General features: G+C 37.1%; 1 protein-coding gene across 3 annotated transcripts in view; it reads right to left on the reverse strand.

Annotated features, from left to right (window-relative positions):
* LOC128640550 (uncharacterized) overlaps positions 1-16,013 on the reverse strand; it is a 127,050-nt gene that overhangs the window by 46,964 nt on the left and 64,073 nt on the right. For all 3 annotated transcript variants that reach the window (XM_053693029.1, XM_053693034.1, XM_053693023.1), the window contains 3 exons: positions 15,539-15,676; positions 10,835-11,029; positions 5,867-6,016 (listed from right to left, as the gene is read on the reverse strand). In XM_053693029.1, the coding sequence (XP_053549004.1) occupies positions 5,867-6,016; positions 10,835-11,029; positions 15,539-15,676 (483 nt within the window). The remainder of the gene's footprint in view (positions 1-5,866; positions 6,017-10,834; positions 11,030-15,538; positions 15,677-16,013) is intronic.

Here is a 16,013-nt window from a genome sequence, read left to right on the forward strand (position 1 = left end):
ATCTTATTTGTCATTTAATACAGAATTTTAATTAATGCGATAAACCTCAGATATGATCCTTACTAGGGTATTTCACCTCAGTAAATTTAAAAATATCACATTGTGAGTTTTGTTTTAATTTTAATTTCAATTGTAATTTTAATTTTCTAAATTTTACATCACACTTCCATGAATCACTTCAGTTTGTTCCACTATTTACACAGAATATTCGTTAGTTTATTCAACACATTTTGTAACTTAACTTAACATATTAAGCCAAGCTGGATAAATGAATGACTGTATAGGCTTTCAAATTCTCCCTTAATGTCAAATTAATTAACTTTTTAACACAGACAGTTCTAATGTAAATTCTTCAACATTTTAAACTTTTGTATGAGACTTGTAAAAATGTCTCACTTTGAATCTTCTGTGAGTCCGCTGTACATTGAATTAACAATATTGTTATTCTTTTAAATTTGCAGCTTGAATATAATCCTTTGTTCCTTTAGCATTTGTTCATATGAATTGTTCATAGAGCAACTTCTGTACTATTTTGCTACTTTCTTTGGAAAGGCTATTTCAACATCCTATTATTTATCAGCGTTTACATTGTATCTTTTGTGTTACTAATATTGATACAAGATTCATACACATATGGCACCTTAGATACAATGCTATCCTTGCTGAACGGCCTTAAAGGGTTTTTTCAAAACCCAGCAGTAGCCTGCTTCCATAGACGGGTAGCAATTGTCCCTTTAACTATAATGAACAGGTGCTAATTTCGTTACGTAAACAAGTAAGCCTTTTTTAAGCTGTTTGTGTTTTGACTATGTAAGTCCGTGACGAAGTGCCTCCGGGCAGGAAACGCGTCGGACGTTTGTTTTCAGTGTACCCCTGAGTCTGTTTCACCCTGTGAATGTAAATCTACTGAAAATAAAGTTGATTTTTACCTGCACCGAGGCCTACGGCTGTAATTAGTTCCAACACAGGTAATTTCATTTGTACATGTATACTGATAATGAGCACACTGTGCAGATGCTGAGTACATGTATATTGATAGAGAGCACACTGTGCAGATGCTGAGTACTGTACAAGTATACTGATACAGAGCACACTGTGCAGATGCTGAGTACATGTATACTGATACAGAGCACACTGTGCAGATTCTGAGTACTGTACATGTATACTGATACAGAGCACACTGTGCATATGCTGAGTACATGTATGCTTACTGATACAGAGCACACTGTGTAGATGCTGAGTACATGTATACTGATACAGAGCACACTGTGCATATGCTGAGTACATGTATACTCAAACAGAGCACATTGTGCAGATGCTGAGTACATGTATACTGATACAGAGCACACTGTGCAGATGCTGAGTACATGTATACTGATAATGACCACACTGTGCAGATGCTGAGTACATGTATACTGATAATGAGCACACTGTGTAGATGCTGAGTACATGTATACTAATAATGAGCACACTGTGCAGATGCTGAGTACATGTATACTGATAATGAGCACACTGTGTAGATGCTGAGTACATGTATACTAATAATGAGCACACTGTGCAGATGCTGAGTACATGTATACTGATAATGAGCACACTGTGCAGATGCTGAGTACATGTATACTGATAATGAGCACACTGTGCAGATGCTGAGTACATGTATATTGATAGAGAGCACACTGTGCAGATGCTGAGTACTGTACAGGTATACTGATACAGAGCACACTGTGCAGATGCTGAGTACTGTACATGTATACTGATACAGAGCACACTGTGCAGATGCTGAGTACATGTATACTGATACAGAGCACACTGTGCATATGCTGAGTACATGTATACTGATACAGAGCACACTGTGCAGATGCTGAGTACATGTATACTGCTACAGAGTACACTGTGCAGATGCTGAGTACATGTATACTGATACAGAGCACACTGTGCCGATGCTGAGTACATGTATACTGATACAGAGTACACTGTGCAGATGCTGAGTACATGTATACTGGTACAGAGCACACTGTGCAGATGCTGAGTACATGTATACTGATACAGAGCACACTGTGCATATGCTGAGTACATTTATATTGATAATGAGCACACTGTGCAGATGCTGAGTACATGTATACTAATACAGAGCACACTGTGCAGATGCTAAGTACATGTATATGGATAATGAGCGCACTGTGCAGATGCTGAGTACATGTATACTGATACAGAGCACACTGTGCAGATGCTGAGTACATGTATACTGATACAGAGCACACTGTTCAGATGCTGAGTACTGTACATGTATTCTGATACAGAGCACACTGTGCCGATGCTGAGTACATGTATACTGATACAGAGCACACTGTGCAGATGCTGAGTACATATATACTGATACAGAGCACACTGTGCATATGCTGAGTACATGTATACTCAAACAGAGCACACTGTGCAAATGCTGAGTACATGTATACTGATACAGAGCACACTGTGCAGATACTGAGTACATGTATACTGATACAGAGCACACTAGTACACTACACACAATAGAAAGGTACTGCAAATCTGACAAAATATCAAACTAAACTACTGTGATAACATGCCAATTATATGGAGGAACACATGGGCACATTATGGGGATTACCACAGCACAAACAGAGAAGCTGGCAGCTGCTGAGTGCTGACCTCAAAGGATTTATGAGCCCCATTAGTGTAAAGCAACTTCAAGCAAGACGCTAACGATTACCTCGCAAGTTATGATTAAAACAGAGCTGGAGGGAGAATGAATGTTCCTACGTGCTTGCTATCAATTCAAGTCACCTGACCCCTGCAGCTAGCAAATAAGAAATGAGCCCTTTGTTTGTTTGTTTTTAGTCCGTCTCTACTTAGGATGCCTGTGTGTAAACTGAATTGGTCACTTGACAAACGTCCAATAGGGACAGACTAAGCTTGCTTGAAACGCTCTGAATCAGAGCAGATGTTAAAAACTCCCTATATTCTGTTCTGTTAGATTCTGTTCTGATTTAAAATGTTCTTTTATTAGGAGCTTTTTAAATTTTATGTTTAAATTTGATTGAAACTAACCCTCACCCCCTACCTCCCTTACCTAACTCTTAAAATATATATATAAATATATTTTCCTGCTTTACAATTGTATTGTTTAAAATCAATGGTATTTTATTTTTTGCCCCAAATTTTCATGGAGGGGCGCTGCCCCTATCGTCCCAATGAAAGAACCTCTACTGAGTAAAAAATCAATAACAAAATGTGAGGAAAAAATTACTTTTATTAAAACTTTTTTATAAACATTGTAAAACATAGTGTATATTTCTTTTTTGTAAACTTTGTTGTGAAAAGAAGAAGAAATATCTATATAACTTTGATGTGAATTTAGGGACTCCCATGAGCCTCTTCTCAAATAAATGCACATTTATACACACCAGGTGATCACTATTACCACATTGATCAACTGGCTATAAAAACCTGTATAGGGGATTTATTTCAAAGACGGGTTTCTGTCAGGGATAGGCAAGGTGTCCGTACATGGACACTGGTGTCCGTGACTAGCCCTTGCAGTGTCGGCCACAACCTTAGTATATCTTTTCTTTCTGATTAAATAATAGAAAAAAAAATATGTAGTGTGAATAAAGTTAGTGGCTTGTCAAGAGACTGCTAGCGATATTGGGTGATAAGTTATGGAATAAATATATAAAGCCTGAGAGAAATACTGGATGTGTATCTACATCTGTATAATAACACCCAGGTCTATACAAAGACACAGTAGTGACACTGGTACATGCGTATAGCCAGACAAGGGCTGGTCATAGGGTCAGTGGTACCTGCATCAGTATAATAACACCCAGCACTATATAATGACACAGCAGTGACACTGGCTCATGGGTATAGCCAGAGGAGGGCTGGTTATAGGATCAGTGATATCTGCATCAGTATAATAACACCCAGGTCTATACAAAGACACAGTAGTGACACTGGTACATGCGTATAGCCAGACAAGGGCTGGTCATAGGGTCAGTGGTATCTGCATCAGTATAATAACACCCAGCACTATATAATTACACAGTAGTGACACTGGCACATGGGTATAGCCAGAGGAGGGCTAGTTATAGGATCAGTGGTACCTGCATCAGTATAATAACACCCAGCACTATATAATGACACAGCAGTGACACTGGCTCATGGGTATAGCCAGAGGAGGGCTGGTTATAGGATCAGTGATATCTCCATCAGTATAATAACACCCAGCACTATATAATGACACAGCAGTGACACTGGCACATGGGTTTAGCCAGAGGAGGGCTGGTTATAGGGTCAGTGGTATCTGCATCAGTATAATAACACCAAGCACTATACAAAGACACAAAAGTGACACTGGCTCATGGGTTTAGCCAGAGGAGGGCTGGTTATAGGATCAGTGGTATCTGCATCGGTATAATAACACCAAGCACTATAAAATAATGTTTTTAATTTCAAATGTACCTTGTTGTCCTTCACTAAGGTCTGTACTTTGGAAAATGTCCACCGCAGCCTTTGTCTGCACCTATCCCTGGTTTCTGTGCTCATTTAGGGTATTTCTTTAAATATGACCTGTCATGGTACTTCAGCATTGGGGTTGAGAAACACTTGTCTAGATATCACCTAATAGGCCAGATTACAAGTGGAGTGCAAAATATCGCTTTCACAAAAGCGATATTTGCGCTCTACTTTATAATACCAGTGCACTCAAATATGCGCTGGTATTACAAGTTAGGTGCGAAGCAAACATGTCCTCGCGTTGTCATTGTATGGAAACTTAGCAGTCACGAGAGTGTGCTTCCATAGGCTCCAATGAGAGCCTCATTCTCATGCCGATTTAAATAAAAATGTATATAAATATATATATATGTATGTGTATATATATATATATATATATATATATAAAACAAGAGAATGCACTCTCAGGACTTTTCCACAAAAAAACCAATTTAATGGAACGTTTTCGGGGTTCACAACCCCTTCATCAGCATGTTGGTTGTGAACCCCGAAAACATTCCATTAAATTGGTTTTTTTGTGGAAAAGTCCTGAGAGTGCATTCTCTTGTTTTCTATTTCATGGTATATTATTGCACCCAGGCGAGTTGGCTACTGGTGGGCTGAACTGGAAATTGCTTACTACTATATATATATATATATATATATATATATATATATAAGCATATACATATATATTTACAGGGAACACACGGTTCTCATAGACCGCAATGTAAAGGTACTTTTCAGCACTTTTTTTTTTTTCTAACACCCCATACCCGCCAACTTAAACTTCTAAAAACTGATTTGTGCAGTTTGTTTTTATTTTTTAAAATGCAACATTTTTTTTTTAATAAAAACATACAATATGCTTTATTTTGGAGGCAATTGGGTAATATTTGGAAAATTAACCAGAGGTCTGACCTCTGATTAATTTTTGGAGCGCTACTTGCTACAGTGAGCTTGTGGTAGTAATAACCAGCCACTTGTAATGGCTGTTTTTTATCATGCACCCATAAACGGGTGATTTTGCCCATTTACGGGCACACGATAAATTAGCTATCCACTTGTAATCAAGCCCAATATATGTAAAAATTGAAAATACCTAATACCCTATACATCAATATATGTATAACATGACCCTTTAGCTTCACGTGGTCAATATAAAAATGCAATTACTGTATTTGCGTAGGGTGATAAAATGGAATATGTGCCAAACCTGTAAATATATATTTTATTTATTTGTTTAAATTGATATTATTATGGTCTGAACATTTTCACTTTTCCTTTCCCAGAAATTTTTCTGAGAATGTCCATGTTTATCAGACATTCTTGCAGACAAACACCTTCTACTCACCAATCCCACTGTCATATTCTTGCAGGCTCATTGTGTTGTCAATACCATCACTAGAGTTTGTAATCACTGAATCAGTAAAAGAGATGCTGTCCAGAGGATGGTTAGAGCCTTTGCAGGATGCTGCACAGTTAATGGCTACAGAGTCTACACCTGTAGGAGAAAAAATACAGTAAAATATATATCCAACATTTCACACATTTACATTTGATCCACAAATTTTCAATATACAATATATAAAAAGCTATATTTGCAAGCGCTAATCTCTGGGAGTTACTGCAGTTGTAGTTTTCAAACATGGGCAAGACAATGTTATCTTCTAGAGAATAAGAAGGGACTTACAACTGCACAGAAAACCTCAAAATGCACATATTTTGTGATTACAGTTCTTGAAAAAGTCCATGGTAAGGGCGAAACGCGTAGATGTGGATTAGAGTACAGCAAGAAAGGTAACTGCAGTTACTCCATCTATCGTCACCAGCTGACCACAAGCGAGAATAATTTACATCTAATTGCTGTCCGGTTAGACCGGTTTAAATTCTGGAGCCTTTTTCTTCCTTTCTGAGAGGTTTTATTATTACACAGAGGATCTGAAGATAGCGATGAAACCGCTTAGTCCGCCAGGAATTCAAAATCCTCCAGGAGAGAGCTGACACTTATTTCAAACGGTAGGAGAAAAGCCCTGAGTTTGGTAAGACTCAAGGAGGTATTCCAGCAACTTGAAATATTTTTTCTATAAAAATAGAGAAGAGAGGAGCGCGGACTCAAATGCAGAGTATAAACAGTTTAATGTACAATACACATGCCAAATGGCCACTCACAATATAAAAGCATAAAATCAGCATATGTGTGACAATTGAACCATAGACTTATCGTCTCAAGCCGGCATCCTTCTGTGTCACGAAGTTGTCGATAGTTAGTGTGTCCCTCCCATGTTTTCCAAGATAATCTTCCTTGCCTTATATCATAGTGTCTGTGTGCATGCTTATTCACGGCTGTTTATGTTGGACACTATCGCATGAACTGTATTGGGAAATACTCCTCATGAATACATCTTGCTAACTTGGATTTGGCAGCATTTGGAAAACACCGGGAGGGACACGCTAACTATCGACATCTTCGTGACACAGAAGGATGCCGGCTTGAGACGATAAGTCTATGGTTCAATTGTCAGACATATGCTGATTTTATGCTTTTATCTTGTGAGTGGCCATTTGGCGTGTGTATTGTACATTAAACTGTTTCTACTCTGCATTTGAGTCCGCGCTCCTCTCTTCTCTATTTTTATAGAAAACGTGTTTGCAATCAAGGTCTGTGGAATCACCTGTCCCAGAGGAGCTGCTGGAGCCTTTTGCACTACTTTGATTTTTTATCATTTTGGAACAAGTTTAAGGAACTTTCCTTGCTTTCACACTATTGGACTTTGTTTTATTTATATTTGTAATTTCATATATATTTTTTTATATTTAGGTATTGCTATATTTTTTATATGAAATCTAATTTTTAACTTTCAGGTCATTTTTGCGCTGCTTTGGTGTGTGTGTATACACACACCTAATTTTGTGTTATATTTCAACTTGAAATATTGTAAACAAAGTACTATCTCTGTTATTTATTGTATTACCAACATGGACACAATCCACTTATTGAACTTTTAGACACTACTAGCGATACTGATTTGGGATACTAGCCGGTACGGTTTGCCTTTGGACTTTTTGAAGTTTATATCAGTCATTTTTAGAATTGTAATATTTTAATTTTGTCTTAGTAAATTTTCATTTAACCATTTTATGTGAAGTGTCCTTTCGAGATAAATTATCACTTTATATATATACTGTTACCAGAGATATATTGAAGGCTCTGTCTAAGTTTAAGATTAATCGTTTTAAGGTATACTAAGTATCTATAGAGGTGTTTTTTATATACATTTGCACTCTTCCAGCTTCACTTTGAAGCGCCTCCTTTACTTTTTGTTTTTATTCATTTAAGTATCCTAACCTGGAGGTGTTAGGACTTTTTAAGGAAGGCTAGGAATATGTACTTGCACATATTTTGTGATTACAGTTACCAGATGTCCTACACAAAAATACTGAACAATATATTAGTGACTAGGCATGATGGCAGGGGCAGCCACATAATGCCCCCCAAAATGCTCTACCTTGGCCCCCACTCTTAATCCCACATGTATATATTACGCAACTGTGCAGCCATTTTAATCCTTAACTGTCAGCAACAAACAAATCAATAGTTTTATCTCCTCAGCTGCCAGCCCCCCACTTTTTTCTGCTCCATATTTGTTCTGTCTTGATACATAGGAGGCATTTTACATTTAGCTAACATACAGGGACTTAAAGAAATGGGCATTTAAGGGTCCAGTATTTTTGTGAATATTTTACTGGACAGCTTGCTAAAATGCTGGACAGTCTGGTTGAAAACTGGACACCTGGCAAAGTGTAGATCTGCTGATTTAGTTACACCAACTATAATGAAATCCTGCCCTGTTAGAGGTCCCGTAGCTTTGAGATAAGATTAATAGCAAATAACATCCCCTATAACTTGTATAGGAACAAAAAGCCTCCATTTTTTTCGAAAATCTTTTGTTTAGCCTTTATGGAGGGCACATCTTGGCTTGTGTAGATGACTTTTTAAAAGTTAATGTTTTTGCTTAGTGTCAATTTATATTTTTAGCAACTTAAATATTTTAAGGATAGAAATAAATCATTTGAATGTTTAATTTTTTATTAAAATTCTCAAAATTATGACATTCAGCATGAATTGATATTATTGGTTAAATGGAAAACAGATTTTAAACATATTAATAATCGCCAGTATGGAATGAATTAGTGTTAGTTAAACTATAGTACCTAGTATTCATTTATTGTTTTTATATTGTCTTTCACTCACTGCTGATGTCTATGGTATAAAAGGGAGCTACACTTCCTTTGCTGTCCTTATGTTCCTCTAAAGCAGGGATGGGGAACCTTGGCCCTCCAGATGTTTCAGAACTAAATTTCTCATGATGCTCAGCTAAACTTCAGAGTACATAATCTTCATGGGTAATGTAGTAATGAAACATCAGGAGTGCTCTAAAGGGTCCAGTTCTCTAAACTTTACTGGCATGGAGGGAAATATCGCTGAGACCATTGCTTGAGCATCCCTCACTCAGGTCCCTGAAAAAGAAGGCTGAACCTGGAAATCCCAGGAAGTGGCAAGCTGCCTGCCATAGAAAGCAATAAAGCTATCAGGAACTGAAAAATGTGCAGGGGATAACGAATGTAAGTGTTCACCCAACACTGATAACATATCTTTAAACAAATACAAATCAAATGACGATGCTTTTAGCTTGCTTTACTTTGCATTCATTTCTAGTTTTGCAGACATATTATCTTTGTCAAAGCAATAAGTGCATTGCATATTAACACTTTGAGTGCTAACAACGGCTCTGAGCTGTCGCAAATTGTCCCAGTTAGGTGCTGATGACGGCTCATAGCCGTCGCTAGCACTCATCCACCTTGAGGGCAATCTGGGGGATCCCACTGACTCCCACCCTGGAGATCTGGCCTTTATAGTGACAGGAATTGCTGGGGCTTCACGTTTGGGGCAGTGACGTCACGCACAATGACGTGATGACATCACCATGCAACTTTATTTAAAGTTGACAATGGACAAGTATAGGGAGATGGGGGCATGCTGCTTAGAAGCCTGTATCTCAGGCATCTAAGCAGCTACAGACCCCCAAGATCAACCATTGGAAAGGTAATCACCTAACCTTTCCAACGGTATAAGTCTTGGGGATCTGGAAAAAAGTTAAAAAGTTAAAAATAAATATATTTTAAAAAAGTAATAACAAAAAAAGTTCAAAACCATCTTAGCACCAGGTGGGGAATGACTTAGCAGCCAAAGGGTTAATTTGATATAAACATGCCAGCTTTCATTTGGTGAGAAACTGCAAGAGCTGTGGGTGTAACATGCTTAGAAAATACAATGAGATCTATGAGACAACATTAAATATACCCAGTTGAACCCACTTCTCAAAGCTGTAAGACTAATTTTACAACAGAAAAAGATTACACTTGATTTGTATACTTTTTGGCAAAATGCTGCAAATCAGTATCTGGTTTAGGCTATTTGTCGCATTCTGAAGAAAATCTAAGTTAGAGAATTTTCTTTTCAGCCTCTCTAGGGAACATGGGCCACATACTATTTTTTTTTTACACAAAAGAAAGAGGTGATTTAAAGTGCATTTAAATTGAATACATAGGGGACAATTTATCAATGTCTGTCTGACATGATACGCTGTAGCGTATAATGTCCGACAGACATTGCTGAATGCTGACAGCATACGCTGTCAGCATTTAACATTGTACAAGCAGTTCACTAGAACTGCTTGTGCAATGCCGCCCCCTAGCAGAGGGTGTTAATCAGTCCTGATCGTATAGGAATAAGGCGGATTGCAAACCATAGCCTCAGAGACGGTGGACCAGTTATGGAGCAGCGGTCGAGCGGATTACAGACCGCTGCTCCATAACTGGTGTTTCCGGTCGGAGCTTGATAATTCAGTCCCATAGTTTTTATACATGCTTTTAAATTAATTCAATTCAATTTGCCCCCTTCAGTTTTGCTTACACCTTCAAGATGTTTCTTAGCTACAGTGCTGTAGTCATACAGTATTTTAATTTTGCTTTAAGTATCTTTTGCTGTTATGAAGATGTATAAAAATCCATGGGCAAACCCCCTTGAAAAGCATTTTTAATTTAACTTTTTTTTTTTAAGAAATTGAGTGACAGCTCTTCTAATTAATTAGAATGCTTTTGAAAAGAAGGGGAAAAAAATGTACCATAAGATGTTTTTGAACAGGAATTCTGATGATTAGAATGAAAGCTTACATTGCTAACCTTCCCATGTCTTTTTCCTGTAATGGTAGCTGTAGTAGATCACAATAGAAAATATCTGAAGCAGTGGCCAGATTACCTCTTGCATCTAGTAATGTCGTTGGTACTTCATTTATTTTACATGTCTCAGAAGCATGCTCAACATCCCACTTCCTGGAAATATTGTTTGAATTATTGCCTATTTGTGATTGATAGCTTGTTGGATTTGTGGCTTGTTCAACTTCCTGGTCAAACTGATTTTGGTGGAATGGAGCCTCACCTTCAGCATCAAAACCTAAAAACAAAGCAAGGCATTAAAATGCAGTTACAAATGTCACACTCTGTGTGTTAGACTCACAATTACAGATCTTGATGATGTAGAGGTAGAGATTTTAGGAAATGTTTGTGTTCCAAACTGTGACATAATTTTGAATGATAATTCTGCTCCAAGCATATAAGAATGATGTGAATTTGTGTCAACGTGTAGTCATGTCTCCCAAAAGTCATAAGGTGTATTGTTTTATAAATATGTTTTGGTTCACAATATCTGTCCCAACACTATTATATATATATATATATATATATATATATATATATATATATATATATATATATATATATATATATATATTTCATTATTTTATTATTATTTATTTATTTATTTTGGATATAACATCTCAGAAATAAGAGACATCAATAATATCTGCACAATTTCCATCAGTCCATATTCCTTTACTATATATTAATTCCAGAAGCAAAAGCAGAAACTAGTGCTATAGTGATGCAGTCCCATTTAAAGTTCCAATACAATATTAATAATAATTATCCAATACTATAATACTAAGCATACTATACTATAATACTAATAATAAATATACTATAATAATATATCACCAAATCAGCAACCTCAAAAAAAAAGATAATATATTCTCATTATTACAAATACCAGTAATAAATCTCAAGCCCAAAGAACAAGGTTATTTTTGGCACTAGGAAGCGGTAACTAGACAATTCTAGCAAACTGAGATCACTGAACAAACAGCAAGAATCTAACCTTTATCTCTCCTCAAAGGACAACAAAGGAAGAGGTTAATCTACTAACATGGGCCTGATTATCAAAAACTTGCTGGCATGGAGAGAAATAACTTTGTCCAATATTATATTGTAATGTAGGTATCTCTCCTTCACACCCAGAGACCTGCACATAAACAGCACTCAAGCTAAAATTTGCTTTTCAAACATTCTTTAAGTGACCTCACAGTACTGACAAGACTTTTTAGATAATCTCGCTAGCCTGTCATTAGATCATTAGATTTATGAGGTCCTTCACATTAGACAAAGGCACCAAAATACATGAATCCAGTAAGTCAACTATATAAAACCCCTTCAAACATATTACACTAGATCTATAGAACAAATGCCAACATGCTAGATTTCAGGACTATGAGACCACCTAGCCTGGCTTTAGAAATTTCAGAGAGTGTAATTTATTTTAGCATACAACGTAGGAGGCTTTCCTGAACCAAACAGTTCTCCAAAATGCTGTTATAGTTAAAAGAAGTGCCAATACATAACTAAAGTAAAAACAGTGATTATTATCATTATTAATAGCTAGAGAGAGTTGGGGATTAGGGGGATTGGAAGAAGTGGGGAAAATAAGGAGCTCAGTATTAGAGAGAATTAACTTGAGGTAGTGAGATGACATCCAGGATGAAATATTTGAAAGACAATTAGTGACACAAATCAGTAAGGAGGGGGATAGGTGCAGGGGGATAGATTTTGGTATCATCAGCTTACAAATGATACTGAAACCCGTTGGACTTTATTAAGGAACCTCAGGATGATGTTTCAAATGAAAAGAGAAGGGGAGCAAGAACAGAGCATTGTAGAACCCCAAAATAATGTGGCAAAAGGGCAGATGATGTGAGAGTAAAGGATACACTAAACTTAGAAGAAAACCACAAAGGCTAAAGGACTAAAGTGGTCAACAGTATCAAAGTTTGCAGACGGATCAAGAAGGGTTAACAGAGAGAAATGGCCTTTTAGATTTTCTTTAAGTAGGCCCTTAAAGGACCAGTAAACCCACCAAATAATGTTATATAATTCTGCACATAGTGCAGAATTATATAACATTAGCTTAGCGCCAGCTTTCTAAAGCTAAGGATTTCACAGATAATTTCCTACGAAAATGAATTTTACAGAACGCCGCTCCTGACTGTTCTGAGCGGGTCTGTTTTTTCCTAAGTGCATCAGGCACGCTGTCTAGTCACAGCTGGCCCGATCGTGCCATTAAACTGAATGTAGCTCGCTCTTACTACCAGACCAGAGCAGGGGCGAGCTACATTCAGTTTAATGGTGCGATCGGGCCGGCTGTGACTAGATAGCGTGCCCGATGCGCTTAGGAAAAAAAACAGACCCGTTTAGTAGAGCCAGGAGAGGCGCTCTGTAAAATTTATTTTCGTAGGAAAATATCTGTGAAATCCTTAGCTTTAGAAAGCTGGCGCTAAGCTAATGTTATATAATTCTGCACTATGTGCAGAATTATATTACATTATTTGGTGGGTTTACTGCCCTTTTAACGATTGCTTTGCTGAGTGTTGTGGACAAAATCCAGATTGTGATGGATCAAGGAGAGTGTTTGATGTGAGGAAATGGGATAAACGTGTATATACTAGCTTTTTCAAACGTTTTCAGGCAAGGGGGAGTAGGGAAAAGGGACGGTAGTTGGATGGGGTGGTGGAGCAAGAAAAGTATTTTTTGGAGGATATATGTGACTAGTACATTTTTAAGGCATGAGGGAAATATACCAGTGCGAGGGAGAGATTAAAATATGTGTGAGGATAGAAGTAACAGTGGGTTAGAGGAAGGTCAGTAATTGTTAGGGAATGGGACCACGAGGACTGGAAGGGAGCTGGGAGGATGATATGAAGGAAATAACTTCCTGAATTAATGGATATGTAGGTGCAGGATGTTTGTGATTGAGTGGGTAGAGATTGCTAGTGTGAAAAGAGATTATTTTATTTCTGAGTCTTTTTTGTTACTGAAGTAGCTGGCAAAGTCTTGAGCCAGAGAAAAGTTGTAAAAACAGATGGAGGTGGGTGGAGAAAGGAATTGAAAGTGGAGAACAGAAGTTTTGGGTTTGAAGAAAGAGTAGAGATAAGAGTAGAAACATAATCCTACGTAGTAAGAGTGCAAGATGATCCTGTAGTGAAGAAAGTCAGATGAACAGTGAGACTTCCTCCAATCAAGTTTACCCTGTCCTCTCTTTTGCCTTCAGGTTTGTCAACTGTGTCCCTGTACATTCTGCAGGAGCAACTGTGGTGAGCCTGCACTATCCCTTATACAGTTATATGAGTGAAGCGCTGTACTCTCAGCAGAAAATTGTGCAAGATCTTGTGACCACAAGACATGCACAACAGAATGATCTATGGGACCAAGGTTGACACACAGGAATCAAATTGAATAACATTTGGTTATAACACTCAAACTTCATCTGCTGCTTATTCGCAACCTGTACCACACGTCATTCTCATGCAAAGCGCCTGATTATTAAAAAAGGTTTAAAACAATAAAGAAGAAAACAATCAGAAGCTTTTTATAAGCACATTAAAGGGACATTCCAGTACAAAAAAAATACATGCATACTTAGGGCCCGATGATCTAAAGGTCTCTTGGCTGAAGAGATTATTAAACAATGCTCGCCAGTACTTCTATTTCCCTGGTGTAATGATGCATTATGAATTATTAAAAATTTCTTTGTAAATTACACAGGAATAAATCAATATGAAATATGCACAGCATAAATCATAAATTTATGTACACTGGGTGTACAAAAAACACAAAGAAATCGTACTTATAAGTACAAAATACAAAGTGTAATTTGCTGTTTTTTGGTAAAATGGGCTGAACATCCGGGACGAAACTACCATTGGTGCAGCAGGTGAGGTGGCACCAGGCCCCAAGTGCCTGGGAGGGGCCCATAGTAGCCAGTCTATACATAGGTGTGTGCAGAATGTGTAAAATACTAATGCAGGCAGGTTGCAGGTCTGTCTATCTATCATCTATCTATCTTTCCTCAAAATCATTATACAGAGCAGCATGTATATTATTACTATTACTTACTACTGAGTTAGCTTTGGGGGCCCAAAAAATGTTTGCACGATGGTTCTCTTTTGAGTAGGTCCTCTACTGCTGAACATGGGCATATCTCTCAAATCCAAGTGTAATTATCTAAACATTTACGCCCTACAGACCTCACTGTTTTTTTGCGCCAGTTAAAATGTGGTGAGCTTTTATCAAAATACTCAAAATACTAATTACTCTGAAAGAAAAACATATGCATACAAAATTAACTGTAAATTAACAGCATATTTAAGCTACAGTGCACTGAAAACAGCGTATTTTGATTTATATTAGGTGTAAAATTCAAGTTTAAATATAGGCCGTTTTCTCCTTGTGTATTTCGTCTGCCATTAAGAAGTTTCACATAGTAGAGAATTCTCATTATTTCTATGGCAGACAGCTCGCCAGGGACAGCCCATTTTCTTTGAAAATTACACTTGGACTGTCCCTGCGTAACCTGGATTTTCAAATTTTTGGTGGCGAACTTTTAATCATCGACCCTGAGTCTTAATCTTTAAAACAAATTGCTCAGGTAAATATTTTAAAAAAATACCCCCTCAGCATTATTTTTTAGCCTTAAAACAAGACATGCACAGTGCTGATCAGTCCTCAAGTGGTGTGATATCCACTAGTGCAATATATCCGCTAGTCCTTTAAATCCTGCAGAAAATTATGATCTCACCTATATCGCTGTCCTTATTACCAATTTTCATAGTATTACGATCTCCAAAAATACAGTTTTCCATCTTTGAATTGATTATGCTAATGTTAGTTGTTATAGTTTTCTCATTCTGATTATTGGTTTGCTCATTATTGGATGCTGTAAAAAAAAAAAAGAATAATACAGAATGATTACATATAAAGCCTATTATATTTATTCAATAGGTAAGATCTCCTCTAAGGTTTTGTTACATAATATCTGTGCTACTCAGCTACTGATAAAGAGACATTAAAGGAATACTCTAGTCAAAATTAAACTTTCATGATTCAGATAGAGCATGCAATTTTAAGCAACTTTCTAATTTACTCCTATTATCAATTTTTCCTCTGTTCTCTTGCTATCTTTATTTGAATGTAAGGTTAGGAGCGGGACCAAGTTTGGTTCATCACCTGGGTAACACTTGCTAATTGGTGGCTACATTTAGACACCAATCAAA

The sequence above is a fragment of the Bombina bombina genome, chromosome 1 (assembly GCF_027579735.1).
Source record: "Bombina bombina isolate aBomBom1 chromosome 1, aBomBom1.pri, whole genome shotgun sequence".
In the NCBI taxonomy this organism is placed as follows: Eukaryota; Metazoa; Chordata; class Amphibia; order Anura; family Bombinatoridae; genus Bombina; species Bombina bombina.